The sequence below is a fragment of the Grampus griseus genome (genome assembly GCF_964374135.1).
Source record: "Grampus griseus genome assembly, chromosome: 2".
Classification (NCBI taxonomy): Eukaryota; Metazoa; Chordata; class Mammalia; order Artiodactyla; family Delphinidae; genus Grampus; species Grampus griseus.
This window is the reverse complement of record NC_139018.1, coordinates 157,020,788-157,044,936: the sequence shown is the minus strand read 5'-3', so window position 1 is coordinate 157,044,936 and position 24,149 is coordinate 157,020,788. Positions and strand designations below refer to the sequence as shown.

Here is a 24,149-nt window from a genome sequence, read left to right as displayed (position 1 = left end):
CCAAATCAAAGTTGGGTTTAATTCACACTGGATTCTTTTCCCTAATGCAACACATAGTATATTACTGAATAAAATCTGTCCTTAGCACTTTAGTGTCCAGCTGTGTTTGTCTTTAAACAAAGTTATGTACATATACATACATGCACATACATATATATATATATGGCATATATATATGGCAATTTAGGCTGGGCTTGCATGAGTCTCTGCTCCACTTGGGGTCATCTGCAACAGGTCCAAGGCTGGGGACTTGAATTATCAGAAGGCGCTCTCACAAGTCTGGCATTTGATGCTGGCTGTCAGCTAAGACCTCAGCAGAAGCTGTCAGCTCCAACATCTCCACGTGGCTTCTCCATGTGGCCTGGGCTTCCCCACAACATGGCAGCTGGGTACCAAGGCATGTCCTTGGAAGTGACCCAGCATCACTTTCAGTGCATTGCATTTATAGAGGCAGCCACAAAGTCTTGCTCAACTTCAAGAGGGAAGGGAAATAGACTCCGCCTCCAGGTGAGGATGTGGTAAGATTCTGGAAGAGCTTGTGGGACACAAAATACGACTCTGGCCTTTTGGAAAATGCAATCTGCCATAATCATCACTGCACATCCTGTGACTTCATTCTTCTCTCATTCTACTTTGTTTAGTCATTTTCATACTTGCCTAATCTCCCCTAGTACACCATAAACTTCTGGATAGCAGGGAGGGTCTTATTTAATTTTTGTATCATTTTCAGCTACCTGCAAGTGTTTGACTTAAATACAGTTTTGACACTAGATTGTGAACTAATTTCGTGAATCCTTTCAATAAAGATGAGCTAAATTGAAAATCTAATTGACAGAAGGAGAAGAGTGGCCTGTACCTCTCTCTCTCTCTTTTTTTTTTTTAACATTTACTTGCATTTATTTTTTGCGGCATTTATTCCCGGGCCATAAGTTTTTGTTTCTTCAGTTTCTTCTGGGATATTTTTCTTCTGGGCAGCCTCCTCTTCTGGTTTAGGAACAATCTGTTCTTTTTCAGTAAGGATCATCTCAATGTGGCAGGGAGAGCTCATGTATGGTTGATCCAGCCATGAGCTCTGTAAGTCCTGCACCACATCGTTGGGGCTTTGTTCGCCTGGATTTGCTCAATGACCAGAGACTCTACATCTAAGCCCTTAAGTTCAGCATTACTCTCTGCATTTTTGAGCACGTGCAGTAAAAATTCAGCACTCTTTTTGGGCCACCGACCCTGGGTCCAGCCCCGCTCTTTGGCCTGGGCACACCTACCAACTCCGCCACTGTAACAACGGAATGGCACACATTGCTTCGTTAAAGTGACATCCTTCAGATACTTGGTGGCTTTTCGGATATGCATACCTTAATGGCCTGGGCGGTTTCATGAGTGTTCTTAAAGTGAACATGAAGATTTGAACCTCTTGACTTGCATGATTTTGTGGGGTTTTCTGGGTTAAGTGAATAGCAAACCATTTTTAGAGGTCACCTCAGGCCCCTTACCCGAAAAGTTCTCTCTTTACTACCTGTTTCTGGGACAGCTCGCTGGTTCACGGAAAAGCCTGGGAACAAGCTGGGAATACACCCTAGATAACTTTTGTGAATTCCCTTTCCAAGATTCTTCAGTCTTTCTGCGACTACTTGCCACTCAGGACTTTTCCTTGCATAACGTCAAGACACCACCTAATCTACATCTATCAGGAATATCACTCTATCATGACCTTCCCCCTTGTTTTAAGCACATTCAGCAAGAATCTCTCTCTGCATGTATTTTGTCTTCTCAGATTATTAGTCCATTGGGGCAGTGGGCAACCCATTTTATCTCTAAATTTCATGTGTTTCTAATGTCCAGAACAATGCCATATATGCAACACATGTTCAATAAACTATTTATTGAGGAAATACCATTCTACTCTTACAGGATCATATCTTTGTTCCATTATAGCTGGTTCTTCACGTGAGTCAGAGAAGACACAGGGAAACAACACTAAGGTAGTGTACTTTTATTAAAAGTTTGCTAAAATTAACTGATTTTGCAGCTGGCCATGGGGAAGTAGCAGCCTGCTTTAGACTGTGCTTTATCAGATTTAAACACAAACATGACAGTGAATTACCACTTCCATAGAATGATTTAGGAATTGTCTACTTGTGTAATAGTGTTACAAATATTGAGGATTTAAACATTTTGTCCAAATTTCTCCAAAATTTAATAGTTTTAGCCTGAATCCTCTGAGAAGCTTAAAAATGTAAACCAAATATCCAAGTACATCTAAGAGAAATTAGGTAAGGCTTGAGGAACCTCAAGACCCAAGTCTTGATTCTTTCTTTCTTTCCTTCTTTCTTTAAATCTAAGTATAGTTGATTTACAGTGTTTCAGGTGTACAGCAAAGTGATTCAATATCATATATACATACATATATATATATGTATATATATATACATACATATATATATTCTTCATATATATATACATGAATGAATATATATATTCATATATATACATACATATATATATATGTATATATATACACATACATATATATATTCTTCATATATATATACATGAATGAATATATATATTCATATATATACATACATATATATATGTATATATATATACATACATATATATATTCTTTTTCAGATTTGTTTCCATTATGGTTTATTATAGGATATTGAATACAGTTCCCTGTGCTATAGAGCAGGACCTTGTTGTTTATTTATTTTATATATAGTAGTGATATCCATTAATCCCAAGCTCCTAATTTATCTCTCCCCCACCCCCTTTCCTCTTTGGTAACCATAAATTTGTTTTCCAGGTGTGTGAGTCTGTCTCTGTTTTGTAAATAAGTTCATTTGTATCATATTTTAATTCCACATATGAGTGATATCATATGGTATTTGTCTTTCTTTGACCAAAAGTCTTGATTCTTAATCTGTGACTTCCTTCCTGTGTAACCCTTAATTGCTAAAACCATATTTCTTCAATTTTGCAAAAGTGATACTGTTTCTATTGCCAGCCGAGGAATTTTTTAAAATAATAAAACTTCAAAGGTAATACAGTCAGCCCCAAAACGGCTATGCTTTAGAATATTTTTGCTTATAGTATGTGTATGGAAAATATAGGAAAACTGAGCAAAATTGTTCTTATAAAAAAGAAAATTTGGGGGACTTCCCTGGTGGTCCAGTGGTTCAGACTCTGTGCTTCTAGCATAGATTTACATTAATGGGATATTAATACCACATTATCAATTTTTAAAATATTTTACTTTATTATTGATATATTTATCCCATTCTTTATTATGTGAGTATTTGATCTGGAATTCCTCAAATGGCCTCTTCCTGCAAGGTAATTCAAAATGCTGATCCACGTTGCACTGGTGATTGAGAGTAAGGTTAAGATACAGAAGACATTTCACGGCTCAGGTTGGAGATGTAACAGGAAACAGACTCGTGAGGTGTAAAGTTAGAAATCTGGAGAGATCTCAACTAAAAAAAAAAATCTGGTTTTCCATCTCATTTTGTGCTCAGACTTTTGAAATGTTTTAACTCAAGAAACCGAGAGATCTGAAAAAAAAAGGCACTGTGCTTTTATTTTTTTTCTAGTTCAATATACAACATTGATAACCATTCTCATTAAGCAGACCTTTGTAATTTTACTGGTTGACATGTTTGACACTAAGTTACATGATTTATAAGGCTTGCACTAAGTTACATGATTTATAAGGCTTGGCGAAGGAAGAAAGCATTCACGTGTATAGGAATAAAAGGGATGTGAATATTACAGAAACGGTAAATCAGTACACTAATGTACACGTTTAAGATATGAATCACGAATCTACTGCTGTGGCCAGAACAACCTATACATTGATTCTGAAAGACATTAAAAGTTGCCAGTAAAAGTGGAGAGGGTGTTACAGGGCCCCGGTACTTCCCCCATTTCTGAGAAAAACAGTGTCCCAGCACAAGCATGGTACATGGCAGTGCTCTGCAGCACCAAGCCAGGTAAGTGTACACAGTTTGCTGATATTTAGTTATACTTCCAGTTATAAGCGTAATTTCAGAATAAGGGAGTGGGTTGGTGACCTCTAGAAATCCAGAAAGTGCCTGATGTTGGGAAGTTCCTGCTATCAAAGTTGAAGTGACCCTTAAGTATCACAAATTAACATCATATGACAGCAGGGACTTTTAGAGGCAAGGCTGATGATCAACCAGGGGCTGAAATCCCCATATCAGACACCCAGAGGTAATTAAAAATATTAAGGTATCGCGGCAAGAACAATTTAAGGAAAAAGAAAAAAGATACTACGGCAAAGTAGACCACTAATCAATTTCATCGTAACTATAACTCAGCTTGATAATACTGTGCTAAAGGATCATACACCCGGAGGTTTATATTTAATAAGACCTATATTTAAGGATAATGGGTAAAATAGTGATCTTGAAGAACACAAATCAGGAATAATACAGTTTTGCTATAGTGTTACATAATGTGTTACATAAAATAGATTGCAGGGAGATCTATGCCACAACTGAAAACTAAATTCCAGGCATGATAAGGTGAGACATATTCTGGAATCTGCCCTATTCTTAGGTAACTGTTAGTTGGTTTTAGCTGTAGAGTTTCCTAAATTAGAACTATTTACAGGTGAAAATGATTTGGTGAAACATTTTTCACAGTGGCTGGAAAGCAGTACCAGAGATGACATAAATTGAAAATACAGGTAGTCAGGGACTTTGAATAAAAAAGGGAAAATTCATGAAAGTCACATGCGTCAAGAAAATAGGGAGGTAATGTTGAGGTAATCCCTATGCAACTATAAATTCAGACTCAAGAACTTTTCCTGGGTACAGCCAGTTAATTAGAAAGAGTCGAGTCTGGAAACATCCGGATAAGGACCTAGCTCTACAACCCACGCAGGTCTAACAGAATATAACACTATGGTACTTTTAAGGACGAAAGTGACTTGTAGGATTCACGTCTTGATGAACAATTCCTTTGGCTGTTCCATGTATTCTTCCAGATTAACCTCTCCTCTGTCCTCATCAATCCCAACATCTTCAAGGAATACATTCTTTTTGTGGCACCTAATGGAAGGAGGAGAGAGTGGAGGAGGCGAGCCTTTCTTTTTATGGCGGTTTTCTTACAAGTAAGTAGTGTTTCTTTTTAGGACATCATTGGGTGAAGGTCTTGGCGAGGACTTCTTCGTGCTGCTCTAGATGAACGCTGCCGATTCCTACAGCAGGTACCGGCAACGCGGGTCGGCTCACCAGACGGAGCTAGCGTTGGAGCAGAAAAGAAATACAATGACATTTGGACTAGACCAGAGCTCTGCTTAGCTCGTCCAGGGATGTGCATGTATTTCTCTGAAGTTGTTTAACTATAAATCACCTTTTTGAAAAATAATGTGTTACATAAAATAGATTGCAGGGAGATCTATGTCACAACTGAAAACTAAATTCCAGGCGTGATAAGGTGAGACATATTCTGGAATCTGTCCTATTCTTAGGTAACTGTTAGTTGGTTTTAGCTGTAGAGTTTCCTAAATTAGAACTATTTACAGGTGAAAATGATTTGAGTGCCTTAAACTGGTTATCAAGTGACCTGAGTTTTAATCAAAGCAGAATAGAAAGATAAACAGAAGCACAACTGTTCTTCTCCTTGTTTTCCTCTTCCTAAAACATAACAAAGAATTTGGCCTCCGATGTCTACCAGCTTTGCAGGTGGGCCTGGAATAAGTGTTACTGTAAAACAAGCGAGCTCATCGCTCTCCTCTCCCGGGGCTTGGATACTGACCTTTGGGACAAGAATGCTGAGTAGGCTAATGGGAACGGTAGACGACAGGTAGGTGTTCTACCTTTTCGAGTATAATCATTGTTTTTGTTTTGTTTTTTAACATGATACTAGTAGCTACACATATACATCTTGCTAAACACTCAGAAGTTTAGTCTGAAAAAGGAGCCTAAAACTAGGTTTTATATTTTAGTTTATCTTTAGAAGCTTTGGACTGATAATAGGGGATAAACCTATTTGGTGGCACTCCAAAAGGAGAAAAGGGACACACACAAAACACTGCAAAGGAGAAAGAGCTATCACCTTGCAGGCCAGTTGCTTTTCAAACCTTGGAGAAACAAAAAACCAAGGACCCATGTTCTGAGGCTCCTCCTGACTCCAAATAAAATCTATGAAAGAAGAAAGTTCATCTCAGTACCTCAAGTAAATATATACAACATACTACACACACAGACACACTATATGTGCATGTGTGTGCACATACATACACATACGCATACTATACATGTTATATATGTATATAGACACATATACACACATAGTTACATATATATACGTACACACACACATACACATATATCCTCAAGTAAATATATTATTACCTTTCCAATATGGCACAGTGTTGTCTTTTTTTTTTTTTGAGAAATGCATAGTCGTGTATCCATCACCACAATCATGATACAGAACAATTCTCTAAACCCCAAATATTCCCTCATCCTGACCCTTTGTGCTCAGCTCTTCCTCCCACCCCCAACCTCTGGCAACCACCGATCTTTCCTCTATCCCCGAAGTTTTGCCTTTTCCAGAGCATCAGGTAAGTGGAATCACACAGTATACAGCCTTTTGGTTTGGGCTTCTGTGAATTAGCAAAATCTGTTGGTCATTTTGCCGCTAGCAATAGTTCACTCTCTTTTACTCTTAAGGAGCATGATACTGTAGGGATGCACAATGAGATTGTTTCTTCATTTACCAGTTGAAGGATGTTTTGGTTGCTTCCAGCTTGGGGCAATTATGAATACAGCCACTATAAATAATCACATATGGATTTTTCCTTTCTCTTGAGTAAATACCTAGGAGTGGGACTGCTGCGTGGTAAGGAAACTCTGTGTGTAACTGCATGAGAAACTGACAAAACTGTTTTCCAGAGTGGCTGTACGAGTTTGCATTCCCACCAGCAGTGAATGAAGGTCCCAGTTGCTCTGCATCCTGATCAGTCCTTGACTTTGTTTTGTTTTCATTTTAGCCATTCTAATAGGTATGTAGCCATATCTCATTTTGGCTTAATTTGCATTTCCCTATCACTAATCATGTTGATGATCTTCTCATATGGGTATTTGCCATCTGGTTCTTTGGTAAAATGACTGTTCAATTCTTTTGCACCTTTTGAAAAACTGGATTATACGTTTTCTCACTGTTGAGTTTTCAGAGCTCTTTCAACATTCTGGAGAGTCCTTTGTCAGATATGTTTTTACAAATATTTTCTCCCAGTTTGTGGCTTGTCTTTTTTATATTCTTTGCAGTGCAAAAGTTTTTCATTTTGGTAAAATCTACTTTTTCTTTTCTGGAACGTGCTTTTGGTGTTACGTCTAAGAACTTCTTGCCTAACCCAAGGTCAGGAAGATTTTCATCCACTTCCTTCTAGAAGTTTTATAGTTTTACATTGAGGTCTATGATCAACTTTGAGTTAATTTCTATATAAGGTGCACATAGATATCTAATCATTCCAGCCCCATCTGTTGAAAAGGCTTATCTTTTACAATTATACCGGATGTATCATAAACGATTGTATAGCACTGATTCCCTCCAAACTCAAGAAATTCGATGTCTTATATGAAAGCGGGGGAGAACGAAAGGGACACCCAAAGGGACACCAAAAAAGACATAGAGACATTGGCTTCAGTTGTATTACTTTCATATCTCCAGATTCCATGAGATTCAACTTTCTAATAACTCTCACTGCTCCCGTACCATCTTTTTATTTGAGATAGTTCAAATCGGTTTCAGGTAACTTAAAACCAAAAAAGTCTAATAAGAAGGACCCTTTACCTCTAACATGTTTGTATTTGCTCATCTCTTCCTGCAGCGAATCCAGTGGGAAAGGGCAGAGTTCTTCCATTCGGATGATAGCAAAGTCATGCTTCCTGGCCTCCAAAGATTCTCTTTGCTTCAGCAGGGCATAGAAATGTTTGCCGCAGCAGAACACTAAACTCTTAACCCTGTTGGGTAGAAAAGGGACAGCGAGGCGGGGGAGAAATATCTTAAAGTAAGAACTGTAGCAGAAGAAAGGGGGAGACCACAGAGATTTCAATGCTTCACCACTGAAGCAGCAGGGGCGTTGTAGTGGGGTTCACTCATGCTGTGCCCTGGCCAACCTTCTTGAGCAACATATGCCTCCAAAATTCACTCTTTTGTGCATATTCTAACTCCTACCCCATGAACTTAAAGGACTTATATAAGGATAGAGAAGATTTGGGTCGCTTGGTTCACTTAACATGAACTAGTTTTCCCACTCACTACAAATCTACTGCAGAGTATGAAAACAGAGCTCCACGTCAGATTACTTTTTCGGATCCACAGATGAATCACCAATGACTGGTTTGAATGCTGTTCCTGGTGCCATTTCTTGAAGAGTTGACACAGCTGCCTAAGGAGGGGGAGGGGGAGAAAAAAGCCACAAATCTATCAACCAAGGGCAAGGACCTGAAGATGCTTTTATTTATCAGGGATCTTTCCCAAAATCTAGTATCAAAATTCTCTCCTGGGGCTATAAGTAAACATATGTACTATTAAACAAAATATCTTTCCCAAAAGTATCTGTTCTGTTACTTCAGAATAAAATATTTTTCTGAGGTTAAATAAGATCGCCTTTTGTTTGGTGCCACAATAAATTTTAACAGTCAAAATTTCAGTGTGGAGGACTTCCCTGGTGGCACAGTGGTTGAGAATCTGCCTGCCAGTGCAAGGGACACGGGTTCAACCCCTAGTCCGTGAAGATCCCACATGCTGCGGAGCAACTAAGCCCGTGCACCACAACTACTGAGCCTGAGCTCTAGAGCCCAAGAGCCACAACTACTGAGCCCACGCGCCTAGAGCCTGTGCTCCGCAACAAGAGAAGCCACCGCAATGAGAAGCCCGTGCACCACAACGAAGACCCAACGCAGCCAAAAAAAAAAAAAATTGCAGTGTGATGACTCAACTTTATTATCAATAAAAACTACACCTTAACTTTTTGGAATTGGAATCAGAAACAACCTTTTATAGAATTTATATTGTGAACCGGAATAGCTGAGTTGGGCAATTATTTCTGTCTTTAGGATTTTGACTATAATTTATAAACGAAACAGAACAAGTAGGAACAACATATGACTATTTCCACGATGAAAAGAAATGTTATTACTGAGCCCAATTTAAAGAAATACTTGGGAATTCCCTGGCAGTCCAGTGGTGAGGACTCAGTGCTTTCACTGCCAAGGGCCCAGGTTCAATCCCTGGTCAGGGAACAAAGATCCTACAAGCTGCGTGGTGCGGCAAAAAAACACTTGTTGCAAAGAACTTAAAGTAGAAAACTGATGAAGCCAAGGTGAGGGATTTGATCCCTTTTGCTATCATCTAGTTAGTTTCCCTATAGTCTAGTCTCAAATGGGTATATGACATTTAGACTAGGCCATTGAGGGCAGCCATACTGATGCTGGGATATTGTATATAACCTAAAAAATTAATATTAGCTATTCAGCTATGCATATTAGTAAATAATGTGTGATAGAGGCAATCTTTCTCCCTTCTGAACAGAGCCTTTTGTCAGTCCCCACTTCCTACAGCAGGAATCAAAAGGTTCAGAGTTCAGAGTTCAGAGTTAGGTGGGAAACTGGGGTGGGATTTTGGTACCACTTGACAGACAAACTCCCTGTACCCCTGAGTCATGTTTGCTACATGGCAAGTCATCTCTGAGTGGGCCATGGATAGAGAAGGCTGGCTATTATATTCTGCTAGATCACTTGTACCAATAATCCAATTTTCAGGAAGAAATCAGAATTCAATACTGGTTGTACTGACTTTCCATTAACAAAAGGACGTACATGTTTAATGAAAATATTTGACTACTTAATAAGAGTAGTTCTTCACTTGAAAGTCTATAAGATAGCTGTTGATATTTTTTAAGCTCCCCAAGGAAGGCTTCACTTATTTAATAAGTTGTATATTAGACTTGGGGAGAGGGGTGGAGCATTAGGGCCAGAAAATGAACTCATTTTCAGTTTCAAACAGCAAAAGAAATTCTCAACAAAACTTCTAATAGTTCACTCAATACCTAATAATATACATGCATTATATTTAATATCATTACACTCCTTTTAGTTATGATTGAGAGAGCAGGTGACAATGTTAGGGATACAATGAAAGTTGGGTTCAAGAATCCCAGATCAGGACTTCCCTGGTGTTCCAGTGGTTAAGACTCTGCCTTCCAATGCCGGGGGTGCGGGCTCGATCCCTGGTCAGGGAACTAGATCCCACATGCCGCTAAGACCCAGAGCAAAATTATAGTAACTTTACATTTTGACTTGGCTCCTTTCACATTGCTGTTTCAAAATATCGGTGTCAAGGCAGCCCCATCAGAAAGATGGTGTAAAGGGACTGAATTTGTTTGTCTTGAATGTCCCATGATGCTCATGAAACCATCTCAAAATTCATAAGGTTGTTCACAGAGAGAATAAGCAGACCAAACAAATGAACTTTCAGCCATTGGTGAAAGAACTTGAAGTGCATTTCCTCATTATTGACCCCTGAGGCTGGGGTGAGACAGGTGAGGGGCCTGGAGAGCAAAATTTAAGGGGGCGCTCACTCTGGGATCACTCAAGTACCCTTGACCGACTGTGAGAACAAGGGTCACCTTACTCCCCTCCAAATGCTAGAAGCGCCAAAAAAGGCAACCGGTGAAGGCAAATCACTGGCAGCTTCCCTCAACACCCCTCACTTCCAAATACACATTCTATAAGCTTTGTGAGAAGCACAAGATCATCTCAAACAGCCAAGTCCTAAACGACTTAGCTCACCTCAGCAGTGGCAACCAAATAAATGCAGAGGTTTTTTGAATGTTAATCCTAATTCAGACTCTCATACAAAACTGACAAAAATTATAGCAGGTGGGATAAATATATGCTTAGCAGTGTTTCTTATCTTGAACTCTGCCACTTGAAAACTAGCATATTTGTGTGATTTAAAAAAACATGTGCGCTTAACACTTAGTTCTGGTAAACCAAGAGAAAATATACTCTTGTAAAGCCAGGTAGTGATAAGCTATATTGTTACAATGTTTGAAACGGAGGCTACCGGTGATAAATCATTTAACAGAAAAAGTCTAAATAAAAGTCAATGACTAAAACCACTCATTTTCATCGAAGTACTTTCAATTCCCAACTTGCAACTATCAACATAGCAGTGCTGAGACCATTTGGACTTTGAAACTTTTCCTGAAAGATTATTTCTGCTCAGACTGGGATGCCAGGGTTATAATAATTGCTATGTCTGTCCTTCATGACAATGAAACTGAGAGCGACTTAGATTTCTAGTTATTCTTGAAAGGTTAAAAAAAGAGAAAAAGGGAGAGACAAAGCAGCATGGCCAACTAAAACCAAAGAGATGCTTCTGTCATTTGCATCTACAATCAGATACAGACAAGAGACGAAAATGCAGGGGAAAAAAAATGACAGGAGAAAAAAGACTAATAACCAGCTTTTTCTACTTACAGGGAGTCTGAGCAACATCTTCGGAGAAGCAAGGATGAGGGGCTTCCTGAAGTTCCGGACCATCTGTCTCCGTAGCAGGTGAAAGTACTGGGCGGGCGTGGAGGGGTGAGCCATGCACATGTTCACGGTATCCCCGTCCACGCCCTCCTCCACGCTGTCACACATCTGGGAGGGAAGTGAGAGGCAGGGCAGACAGTCGGGTCATCTCACTCCATCCTAAGGGCACAGGCTATCCTAAGGGGGACACGGGGCTCTCAATGAGCAGGAGAAGAGATGTGTCTCTTCATTATAGAAAAAGACCAGAAGGTAAATTTATGACCTGTGAAGAATTCACCAGAGGAGAAGCCTGATGGCTCCCCATTGGCCGAGTCTGTGTGTTTTAACGTGGTTCTTTCCAAACACAGCTGACTGCAGGAAGCATGTGGAGGTGGGGACCTCCCTGGTGGTCCAGTGGTTGGGACTTGGAGCTTTCACTGCCAAGGGCCCGAGTTCTATCCCTGGTCAGGGAACTAAGATCCCACAAGCCATGTGGCATGACCAAAAAAAGCTAAAATTAAAAATTAAAAAAAAGAAGCATCTGGAGGAGACTTTTTGAAAAGTACAGATGCTGATGACTGTGGAGTGAAGATGTTGGAAGGATGCACTATCTGAATCTCACTCTCCTGATGGAGTAAATGTAAGTGTAGTTTGTCTTAGAGACAAGAACGAGAGCAGCTAATGAGGTTGAAAAATTGAGGGCAAGGAATGAAATCTCAGAAGATCCTGCTGGGACAGAAACTTGAGGCATGTCTCCTAACCCTGATCAAGAAGCAGTACAGAGGAAAGTAAGTGAGTTGACAAAATCCTGAGATTTTTACTGGGCTCCTCCAATTTGGTGACAGGGTGTGAGTGGCACCCTGGGTAAAAAAAGGCAAAATCTAGGGCTGAAGCCCCTGCAGAATTCAGTGGAGGCAGATGGGGCTGCCAGGCTTGCCGCTTCCAGGGCCAGGACATGCCAAGGAAAGAGAGGCCCACGGAAGTGATACACAGCCCTGACCAGGGAGTGGACCCTTGTATGGGCTTAGCTATTGAATCTCAGAAGGGACACCGGAATTTAGCAAGAAAAACCCTCTGTCCAGCAGAGCTATGTCCTCCCACGCCATGTCCTCAGGCTTCATGTACTGGAGACTATTCTCAACTGCTGTTCTAAGAAGGTAAATTGGTACCAAATGGGAAGGAAAATTAAGGGGAATTCACCCACACCCTCTCAGGGAAACTATATGGTTTTGAAGAATTGCCCTAAATAATCAAAGACAAGATGAAATAAAATGATATAGCAACAATGTAAATATTATACAGCCCCTTATAACTTTTTATAAGGGGGGGGACAAAAAGAAAGGAACATAGCAGGCAAAAGGCAGCCAATTTTAACAAAAGACATAAGTATTGGCAAGGATGTGGAGAAAAGGGAGCCCTTGTACCCTGTTGGTAGGAAAGTCAATTGGTATAGTCACTACGGAAAACAGCTTGGAGGCTCCTCAAAAAACTAATAACGGAATTACTGTATGATCCAGAAATCCCACTTCTGAGTATTTAACCAAAAGAACTGAAATCAGGATCTCAAAGAGGTATTAGCACTCCCATGTTCATTGCAACACTACTCATGATAGCCAAGATGTGCAAACAACCTAAATGGTCATCTATGGATGAATGGATAAAGGAAATGTGCTATGTGGTATACAGGTATTTTTATCTATATATGTAATATTACTCGGCCTATTCAAGGAAGGAAATCCTGCACTTTGCAGTAACACAGATGAGCTCTGAGGACATTATGCTAAGTGACATACAGATACTGCACAATTCCAGTTATATGAGCAATCTAAAATAGTCAAACTCAGAGAAGCAGAAAGCAGAGCAGTGGTTGCCAGGGGCGGGGAAGGGGAAATGGAGAGTTGCTAGTCAAGGGGTATAAGGTTTCAGTTATGTAAGATGAATAAGTTCTAGAGATCTGCTGAACAACATAGTAGCTACAGTCAACAGTATTGCAATGCACACTTAACAATCTGTTAAGAGGGTAGGTCTCATGTTAAGTGTTCTTACCACAATTTTAAAAAACAACAGTGTTTTAAAGGGCAGATAGTCTTAAAGATAACACAGTAGAATTAGATAAGAAAGGTGAGTGCAATGCCAAGAAAACCAAGTGAGAACCAAACTCAACCATTACAAACCTAATAAATAAATAAGAAACATCAAGAAGCAGAATAGACAGGACGAAAAAGAAATGGCATGGGGCTTCCCTGGTGGCGCAGTGGTTGAGAGTCCGCCTGCCGATGCAGGGGACGCGGGTTCGTGCCCCAGTCTGGGGGGATCCCGCGTGCCGCGGAGTGGCTGGGCCCGTGGGCCGTGGCCGCTGGGCCTGCGCGTCAGGAGCCTGTGCTCCACGGCGGGGGAGGCCACAGCAGTGAGAGGCCCGCGTACCAGAAAAAAAAAAAAAAGAGAGAAATGGCATGAACAAAGAGCTTGAGATAATCACAGTGAAAGAAGATGAAGTAAGCAAGTGCTTATATACACAGCAAACACTCTTCACTTTACATATCGATATATTAATTCTTTTGCAGGGCTAAAAATAAAATTAGTAGTGTAAACAAAGAGCTTGAGGTAATCCCAGTGCAAGCACAGGAAACGATAATGATAAAAATAATAAACAGCAAACATATAAATGTCGATTACTGTTCTAAGCATTTACATATATTGACCCTTTATGCCTCACAGTAATCCTATGAAGTAGGTTTGAGAAAATTATTAACACGGACTTGGTAATTTTAATGCATATGTAGATGGTCCTTTCAAAACCCTGGCAACTTGGTTCCTTGAACTCCTGTCCTCCAATCACTCTGTCCTCCATCCTACCTCAACAACCCATTTCCATGGCTACATCCTGGTTTCAATGACAGGGATCTCTCCATAAGCTCCACTTTATCCATTCCACTCTGACCACCACTTCCTACCTTTCTAGCTCAATTCCCTTTAACACTTTGACTCCATCAATCCTTCAGCCTCATCAATACCACCAACATATTGATCCTATCACCTTTTCACGGGCCTTCACCCTTCACATCTCCTCCCTCCTCCTTACTTAAGCTAAATTCCATAGTCAATCATTATAATCATTCTTTTGCATACACCCTTGACTCCCTTGACATTTTTTCACTCCAAACCACAAGCCGAGTTAATCTCAACTTTCCATCTGTCCCATTTCTGCACCTATGCAGGGAATGAAGCTGGAGAAAACACACAATCACACTGATGGATCTCACTTTAAAATCTTGACCAAGAATCTTAAGTGGGCCCTCAGTGCTCTTAGACTATTATCTTCTATTTCCCTAATTCACTCATTCTCCTCCTCTTCCAGATGACTATTTCACAGCTTTAACCCAGGATCTCCTCCTGCATCATCACTCTCGGGTAATGACCCAAGAGTATCTCCTCAGACCTTCACCACAACATCTCCCATGTTCTATCATCTGGCATCGTATTCTCTGCCTTCTGGTTATCACCATAGAGGAACCTGCCATGCTGCTGTCTAGAGCTGATCCAATCCCTTGTGCAGTGGACACCAGCCCATCCTGCTTTCTCAAGGCCATCACTCCAGTCATTCTACTCTCTCTCCTACATCAATATTTTCTTCTCTACTGGATCATTCCTATCAGCATACAAACATGCTGTTATTTCTCCTATCTTTAAAACAAAAGCAAGGGCTTCCCTGGTGGCGCAGTGGTTGAGAGTCCGCCTGCCGATGCAGGGGACACGGGTTCGTGCCCCGGTCTGGGAGGATCCCACATGCCGCGGAGCGGCTGGGCTCGTGAGCCATGGCCGCTGAGCCTGCGCATCCAGAGCCTGTGCTCTACAACGGGAGAGGCCACAACAGTGAGAGGCCCGCATACCGCAAAAAAAAAAAGCAAAAAGAACCTCTCTTGGTGCAAATTTCCCCCTTCCTTGTTCTATTTGCAGCAAAACTTTTCAAAAGAGTTAAACTTTCCTCCTTCCATATACTCCTAATACCACTCTACCTAAACAAACTGCAGTTACCAACCACCAAATGAACCTTTTATTGCTAAATCCAACGGCTAATTCTCAGTCCTATCCTGACTGGCCTTGATACGTCCTCCTTCTTAACACGTATCCTTCACTTGCTTTCTAGGACCTTCCTCCAGCCTCACTGGTTGCTCCTTCTCAGCCTCCTGTGTTCTCCTTCCCTGCAGCCTCTAACTGCTGGTCTATCCCAGGGCTCAGTTTGGGGGCAACTGCTCTTCTCTAACTACTCATTCTTTTGATAATTTCATCCAGTCTCATGACTTTAAATATCATCTGGAAACTGATGACTCCCAAACTGTATCTCTTGCATGCTCATTCATATATTTCTTTGAAAAACTGTAGTTTTGTATTTCACAGCTAGTTCTTTAATTTACCTCCAATTTATTTCTGTAATCTAATTTTTATGAAATGATTTCTCTGTCATTATCTACCAACCAACCAGTTATATTCATTTATCTAGCTACTGTTCTATCTACCTATCTACTAATCTATCACCTTTCTATATATTTTATCTGCCTGTATGCTAAGATAATTAATGATATTCATGTACTTAGGGTGATGTGTACTGATGTCTCCATTTACTTTCAAATGCATCCAAAAATTATATGGATTTATGGATAGAGGGATGGCAGATGAATAGATACATGATAAAACAAATATAATAAAATATTAACGGTAGAATGTAGCAAGTGGGCATATGAATACTCTCTGTAAAGTTTTTTCAACTTTTCTGTATGTTCGAAATTTTTCATAATAAAATATTAGAAATATGCGTAAAGAGGCATTGGTAATGATTCTTACCAAAAGATAACAATGGTAATTTCTCGGTTGTTGTTTAACATTTTTTAATGGTCACGAATCATTTTATAAAAATACTATCACTACTTAGATCTGGGGTTGGTCACTGTATCTCTGTTTATAAAAAGCCCCTAGATGACTCCGATGATCAGCTTGACTCAGAAACTACTGATATTTGCCACATAAGAAGCACTTTCAGGGACTTCCCTGAGTGGTCCAGTGGGTAAGACTCCACACTTCCAATTCAGGGGGCCCAGGTTCCATCCCTCGTAGGGGAACTAGATCCCGCACGCATGCCGCAACTGAGCCCGCGTGCCGCAACTAAAGATCCCGCATGCTGCAACTAAAAATCCCGCATGCTGCAACTAACTCCCGGCACAGCCTAAATAAATAAATACTAAAAAAAAAAAAAAAAAAAGAAGAAGCACTTTCATTGCTGTAAAACCGTGATACTAACATGCTTGAGGCATCACGTTTCCAAGGAATATTGATTGACATTGCATTAAATCTGTTTCATTCAAATACTACAATGTCTTAAAGTCCAAGGTTCACATTAGGTATTTGCAGGAGGCAGTTCTATTTCAAAGCACCTAGAAAGCAGGGAAACATTTCGTGGAATCCAGAAGGCAGTGGACATACCTGCAAGAAACGCTCTATTCGACAAGATGAGTGCTCTGGTCCAGCCCCATCATACCCGTGAGGAAGGAGGACCACGATGCCGCTCTGGAGGAGCCACTTGGCCTCACCTGCAAAGCAGCAGCGGGAGTAAGAACGCTACGACGCAGGTGCAGGACAGCCCGGGCGACTGGGCGGTAAGACACATGTTAGTTTGTTGCTGGACCCCCCAAAACCATTTTCATTGCACCATTCATCACTACAGCCAAGCACATTCCCCAGGAGACACAGGCCCTCCTGCTGACAGAGGACTTACGTGCTCTTCCTAGCAGCTTACTTAACTGCCTGATAGCTGCCATGCCCCAGTGGATGACAGAACAGGCTCCCAACTCTCGGAGTGGGGGGATGCCGTGGTACACAGGAGTCTCATAAGCAGTTATGGCCCCTTTTCTGTCATTTGTCCCCGTGAGGCTGGTGCCACACGTCCACTACACACCCATAGGCCAACACCAACCTCCAGAGATGAACGTGTCAAAGATGATCTGGGCACCGTTGAAGAAATCGCCAAACTGAGCCTCCCAGATGGGCAGTAGGTTAGGGCTTTCGATGCTCATCCCATACTCAAATCCCAAGACGGCCTCTTCCGACAGTGGGCTGTTGCTGACCTAGGGCAAAGGAGGAGAACAGAACCGTCGTGCAGGGAAGATGGGATGTGAATCAGTTAAAGTAAAGCATCATATTGGTACCAACTGCTCAAAAGGGAGGAGGGCCGTGAGGGCAGCTGTGCTTTCGTTCATCCCCGCATCCCTTTGAGAGAGGACATCTCCTGCTCTCCATGAATGATGTGTATGGGAAAAGTTGGGGCAAACAGAGGAAGACATACAAAAGGTTGGAATATGGACATTAAAGATTTTCTTGAAGGAGAAGCAAAATTAACTTCTCAGATGCCCCACCTTTGAAGCTGAGAGTAAAATGGTGTCGTAAGAGCTTTTTAAAAAATGTCACAAAACAAAGTGGGGGGAGGGACTTCCCTGGTGGTCCAGTGGTTAAAAATCTGCCTTCCAATGCAGGGGACGTGGGTTCGATACCTAGTCGGAGAACTAAGATCCCACATGCCATGGGGCAACTAAGCCCTCGTGCCGCAACTACTGAGCCTGCGCTCCAGGGCCCACGCTCCACAACTAGAGAGAAGTCCACGCGCTGTAACGAAGAGCCCATGTGCTGCAACTAAGACCTGCCGCAGTCAAAAATAAATAAATAAATTTTTAAAAATCTAGAAAAATGGTATGGATGATCTTATTTGCAAAGTAGAAATAGAGACATAGACATAGAGAACAAATGTACGGATACAAGGGGGAAAGAGGTGGAGAGGGAGGAATTGGGAGACTGGGATTGACACATATACATTATTGATACTATGTATAAAATAGACAACTAATGAGAACATACTGCATAGCACAGGGAACTCTACCTAATGCACTGTGGTAACCTAAATGGGAAGGAAGTCCCAAAGGGGGGAGATATCTGTATGTGTATGGCTGATTCATTTCTTGTGCAGTGGAGGCTAACACAACATTGTAAAGCAACCATACTCCGATAAAAATTAATTGAAAACAAACAAACAGACAAACAAAGGGGGGGAAAGTTACTTGAAAAAGGCCTACCTTTCGGAATCCATTATTCTAATATCCTGTTTGCATGATAAAGCAAAAGAATCATCACCACATGTTAAGATTTAAAAAGCAGAACATAAAATTACATCTCTGAAGAGGCTAAAGAGATGTGACAGTTCAAGGCAGCACAACTCTGAACTGGGTTTGTGGACCAGATGTCTTCATGTCTCAGTGTTAACTTCCTGACTTGGATGGTTGCATTGGGGTAATGTAGGAGAATGACCTAGTTTGTAGGAAATACACATGTAGGGCATCAGGCTGGCAACGTGATGTTTCCATCTGGATGGCTCAAATGTCTCAGAATGAGAAAAAGTTCCTTTTGCATTATACATCCAACTTTTTTGTAATTTTGTGTTTGTTTCAACATTTTTCTAAAAAAATTTTTTTAAGTTACTTTTTTTTTTTTTTTTGGCCATGCTGCGAGGCATATGGGATCTTCCCCAACCAGGGATCAAACCCACGTCCCCTGCAGTGGCAGCGCGGAGTCCTAACCACTGGACCACCAGGGAAGTCCTTAAGTTACATATTTATAGAATAGTACTTGGCAGCAAAAAGGGATAAAATACTGACACATGCTACAACAACGATGGACCTTGAAAACACAATGCTAAGTGAAAGAAGCCAGCCATAAGAAGCCACATATTTATGAGTCTGTTTATATAAAAAGGCCAAAATAGATAAATCAATGTAAACAGAAAGTAGATTCGTGGTTTTCAGGGGCTGAGGGAAGGAAGGAATGGGGTGTGACTGCTAATAAGTATGGGTTTCTTTTAGGGGTGATGAAAATGTTCTAAAATTAGATAGTGGTGATGGCTGCACCACTGCATACACTGAAAACCACTTAACTGTACACATTGAAACATTGAATTCTATGAGTTTTATCTCAATAAAGCTTTTAATAAAAAAAAACTCTGGAAAAAAATTTCATCTCTACTATGATTACAACCATAAAAATGCATGATTTATATGGATAAGCACTCAATGACAACAACAAAAAATGAAAACAGATAATGTATTAGTATGGCGGGATTATGCATGTTACCTTTCCTGATTTCTATTTGATTTCAATTATGATCTTTATAAGACATTAACTTGAAAAGAGACACTGTATTTCTCAGATCCATGAGTCTGTGGTCAACGGGATTTGAACTGAGTGCTTTACTTGCACCTCTGCGTCTTCACCTCATTCCCCATCTCCCTTCCTACCCAAGGCTGACACACCCACTCATATTCTAATCCATACCTTTTTTCTGCTTCTTCACTCGGCTCATCACCAAACTCCTTTTTTCTGAACCTCTCCTCACTGGCTTTCTCCTCTTGGCAAATGAACAATCAAAAGCTTAAAAATAAAACAAGAAAGGACTTCCCTGGGGGTCCAGTGGTTAAGACTCTGTGCTCCCAATGCAGGGGGCACGGGTTTGATCCCTGGTCTGGGAACTAAGATACCGCATGCCACGCAGTGCGGCCAAAAAAATAAAAACAAAAAACAAAGAATATTCCCCTGGCCAGTGCTCTCTAGCTCCTGCTTCCTGTAACAGTCAGGCTTCTAGAAAGAATTATCTAATCTAGTTGTCTCTACCTCCTGAACCCCTATCTACCCTTCAACTAGTAAAATCTAGCTTCTGCTCTCCCCACTCCACAGAAATAGCTCTAGAGGAGGTCAACCTTGACCTTCCAGTTGCTAAATTGAATGGCCATGTTATTCTTCCTCTTTTCAGATTCCTCCCTCCTTAAGTTCAATGACACGGGGACTCTAAGTTCTCCTCCTGCCTTTCTGGATGCTCTTTTGGGAAAATGCTTTCTCTGCCAGCCCTTTAAAAGTTGTTTTTCCCAGGACCCTATCTGTTCTCATTCTGCTCTCTCAGAGAGATTCTCCACCCCTGTGGTTTCAAACACTCCTGCACCCTGATGACTTCCAAATAGACATCCAAGACCAGATTCCTTCATTAACTCCAGACATACATATCTAATTATCTGAAATATCTATGTCAAAGTTTAACGCCCAAAAGTTAGTCCATCACCTTTCCTTACCACACCTGTTCCTCTCCCTTACTCTTTATTTGGGTAAATGCCATCATCTTATGCAAGCTGTCCTAGTCAGGGAGCTAGGAGGTACCAGTACTGGTCTTCTTCACTCCCTACACCTACCACTGAGTCTGATAGCTGTTGTTTTCTGACTAGTTCTCAAATCTTGGCCCCATCTCCTCTCTGCACTGCTATTGCCCTAATTCACAGCTCCAGGATTTCCTGCCTAGATGACTGAGAAGGCTCCTTAGAAATTGTCCTAAGTCTCACCCTTCTTCAGCTCAGGCTTCCAAAGTATCATCAGGAGTGCTGTTTCTAACATGGAAATCTGATCGCCTGTTCAAAATTCCTCCATGGTTTCTCTTCTACGTAACACTCAAAGTCTTTCACAACGTGGGTAGTCCTGACTGGCCCGTCTCTTCCTTTACTTCTGTATCCACTTTGCAGCTTAAACTCCAGTCACATGAAGCTATAGGTAGTTCCCTGAGCATGAGGTCAGGGCCTCTTACTTCACAGCTTATGTATGCACTACTGTGTCCACCTAGAATGTTCTCCCTACATTTACTAGACCAGGCAGTTCCAAATGTCCCTCAAGTCCCAGCGCAAATCTGGCCTCCTCGCTAAAGCTCTTCCTTTTAATTCCCAAGTAACCTAGCTGCCCCTTCTCCTATGCATCTATTGTACTTCATATACTTGTATACCCTTATCTACATTAATTTGTTGAATCTATTAATGCTTTCATTTATTCCAAAAATTATTTAAGATGGCCTGTAAATATAGATAATACACAAAATGATAGTTTAAATGTAAGTGGACAGGAAAGTCCCTGGTGGTCCTGTGGTTAGGACACCATGCTTCTTTTGCAGGGGGCATGGGTTCAATCCCTGGTCAGGGAACTAAGATCCCACATGCTGCGCTGTGCAGCCAAAAAAAAAAGTAGGTGGGCAGAAAGAAAATAAATAGATTGACACACCCAACAGCGTTGGGGAAAACATACAACCTGGTAACCTACTTTCTTGAGGCTGCCATGGCCTCTACCCCTTCCCAGAAGCCATTATTGATAAGGGGAGGTTGATCGGTTGCAGAATTTTCAATGTACACACAATAAAGACGAGCCACTGCTCAGGGAACTACAACTACTCTCAATACCAAGATCAAGCAGGAGTCCCCCCTAGGGTCTTCATATAAAGGACAAAGTGTTGGGTAATAAATGAAATCTTTGACAGTATCCCCATAACAGATGTGAGACGTTTACTTGGGGCTTTCTAAATAGCGATATTCAAAATTAACTGATACTATATATCAAATCACAAATCAATAAAAGACATCGGGTGGAGAAAATACGAAATGTTTCAGTATCTAGGTCACCAATCTGATACTGATCAAGGAGGGGATTTTAGACTAACTTAAAGAAAAGATGAGTTGCATGTCCTTTAAGTAATTGTCCTGGAAGCTTGCTTTTCACAAAGTGAATTTTTAAAAAAAATATTCAGTATTTGGCTTCCCTGGTGGCACAGCAGTTAAGAATCCGCCTGCCAATGCAGGGGACACGGGTTCGAGCCCTGGTCCGGGAAGATCCCACATGCAGCGGAGCAACAAAGCCTGTGGGCCACAACTACTGAGCCTGCGCTCTAGAGCCTGTGAGCCACAACTACTGAGCCCATGTGCCACAACTACTGAAGCCTGCGCGCCTAGAGCCCGTGCTCCGCCACAAGAGAAGCCACCGCAAAGAGAAGCCCGCATACCACAACGAAGAGTAGCCCCCACTCACCACAACTAGAGAAACCCTGCACGCAGCAACAAAGACCCAACACAGCCAAAAATAAATAAATAAAATAATTTATTGAAAAAAAAAATCGAGTATCAGTGAACCCAATACTCTCAAATGGCTAGAGTAGGAAAAAAGATGACACACCACTAATTGTACCTTAAAGGATAATTTCATAAACTCCATGTGCCAGGCACTATGCTAGTTGTTGGAGAAACAAAAATGAAAAGACCCAGGCCCTGCTCTTGACTCTAATGAATCTAACTCAGCAACTGGCACAGAGAAATACATGGCAATGGATACATTCATCAAGCCCGCTAAACTCTAGGGAATAAAGTAACCTTAAGTCAGTGGGTTTTTTTTTTAAGTTGGCAAGAAATGTTGGCTTATTATCCACATCTTCGACTCACTTTGATGAATTCAGCAATGAGCAGGTTATATAATCAATTTTGGATTCACAAAATGAACACCCATTTGACATTTACATGATTACAGATAAGTAGCCACAGTAAAACAGCTCTAGTCTACTCGCTAGTCTGTTACTTCCATTCCAAGTACATAGACGGGCATTGTCTACCCAGTCGGCATCCCTTTATCTCAAAAAGGACTGAACCCAAAGTTTCCGACATCTGTTTCTAGTTGGTCTAAGAAGCCTGTAGCTATAATCACCAGCACCTGAGGTTTATACTAGATAATAAAACAGCCTACCTCTAGAAAGCCCTTTTGATTAGGGTCCATATGGTTCAGGGGGATATAGGTGTCATCGGTCTTCTGGCAAACAACCATTGCGTGCCTCTGGCTAAAAGTTCCACGGCCAACATCTTGGCCACTCAGACGGACGTTAAAACCTTAAAGCAAGCAAGAAGGAAAAGAAAAAAATCCAGATTCCCATGAATAACCTAAGTAATAATAAGGCCTGGTGACCCTGAATTCTTATATATCGGCTCATCCTGAGAACTGTCCTTAGGACAATAGATTATCCTTCTTAAAATACACCTGTCCTGGGCTTCCCTGGTGGCACAGTGGTTGAGAGTCCGCCTGCCGATGCAGGGGACGTGGGTTCGTGCCCCGGTCCGGGAAGATCCCACATGCCGTGGAGCAGCTGGGCCCGTGAGCCATGGCCGCTAAGCCTGCGCGTCCGGAGCCTGTGCTCCACAATGGGAGAGGCCGCAACAGTGAGAGGCCCGTGTACCACAGAAAAAAAACAAAACAAAACAAAAACCTGTCCTATATTCAACACTCCATAGTCTAATTAAGAATGAAGAGTCATCATTCGTCCTACAATTTTTAAAGGAAAATGTCTTTCCAATACATCCAGCACTGAGTCCTTTGTTTCCATAGTCTGTTCACTGATGAAGATTGTCAACATGACATACCAAGATTAAATAATGTTTTCAGGTAAGAAACGTTAACACGTTTGAGAACCTCTCTAGTCAATAAAAACAATACAAGGTAGTTGTAACTCAAAACTGCAGGCGTCACATCTAAGAAATGTTATATAAAGCACCCCGTACCCTCTGTGCAGCTACACAGAAACGTCTTACCTTCAGCAAGTAATGAGCCTAGGGCAAGAGCTTCTGCTGTGGCCCAGTCTAACTTTGTTCCATCCATCACTTTCTCCACTCTGGACTGTAAAATTGAATGGGAGGGGAAAAGAAAATTTTAAGAGTT

General features: G+C 41.3%; 1 protein-coding gene and 1 pseudogene across 3 annotated transcripts in view; both read right to left on the bottom strand.

Annotated features, from left to right (window-relative positions):
* Positions 1-912: 912 nt before the first annotated feature.
* On the bottom strand, positions 913-1,463 carry LOC309818717 (large ribosomal subunit protein uL22-like; annotated as a pseudogene). Its single transcript has one exon. The product of its transcript is annotated as a large ribosomal subunit protein uL22-like (transcript).
* A 1,820-nt stretch (positions 1,464-3,283) lies between these two features.
* The window catches only part of DHTKD1 (dehydrogenase E1 and transketolase domain containing 1), a 52,925-nt gene continuing 32,059 nt past the window's right edge, over positions 3,284-24,149 (bottom strand). For both annotated transcript variants that reach the window (XM_082649241.1, XM_082649242.1), the window contains 9 exons: positions 24,023-24,107; positions 23,187-23,326; positions 17,527-17,677; positions 17,037-17,143; positions 11,523-11,687; positions 8,343-8,425; positions 7,828-7,997; positions 6,085-6,170; positions 3,284-5,267 (listed from right to left, as the gene is read on the bottom strand). In XM_082649241.1, coding sequence (XP_082505367.1) covers positions 5,163-5,267; positions 6,085-6,170; positions 7,828-7,997; positions 8,343-8,425; positions 11,523-11,687; positions 17,037-17,143; positions 17,527-17,677; positions 23,187-23,326; positions 24,023-24,107 — 1,092 coding nt within the window. In that variant the 3' untranslated portion in view covers positions 3,284-5,162. The remainder of the gene's footprint in view (positions 5,268-6,084; positions 6,171-7,827; positions 7,998-8,342; positions 8,426-11,522; positions 11,688-17,036; positions 17,144-17,526; positions 17,678-23,186; positions 23,327-24,022; positions 24,108-24,149) is intronic.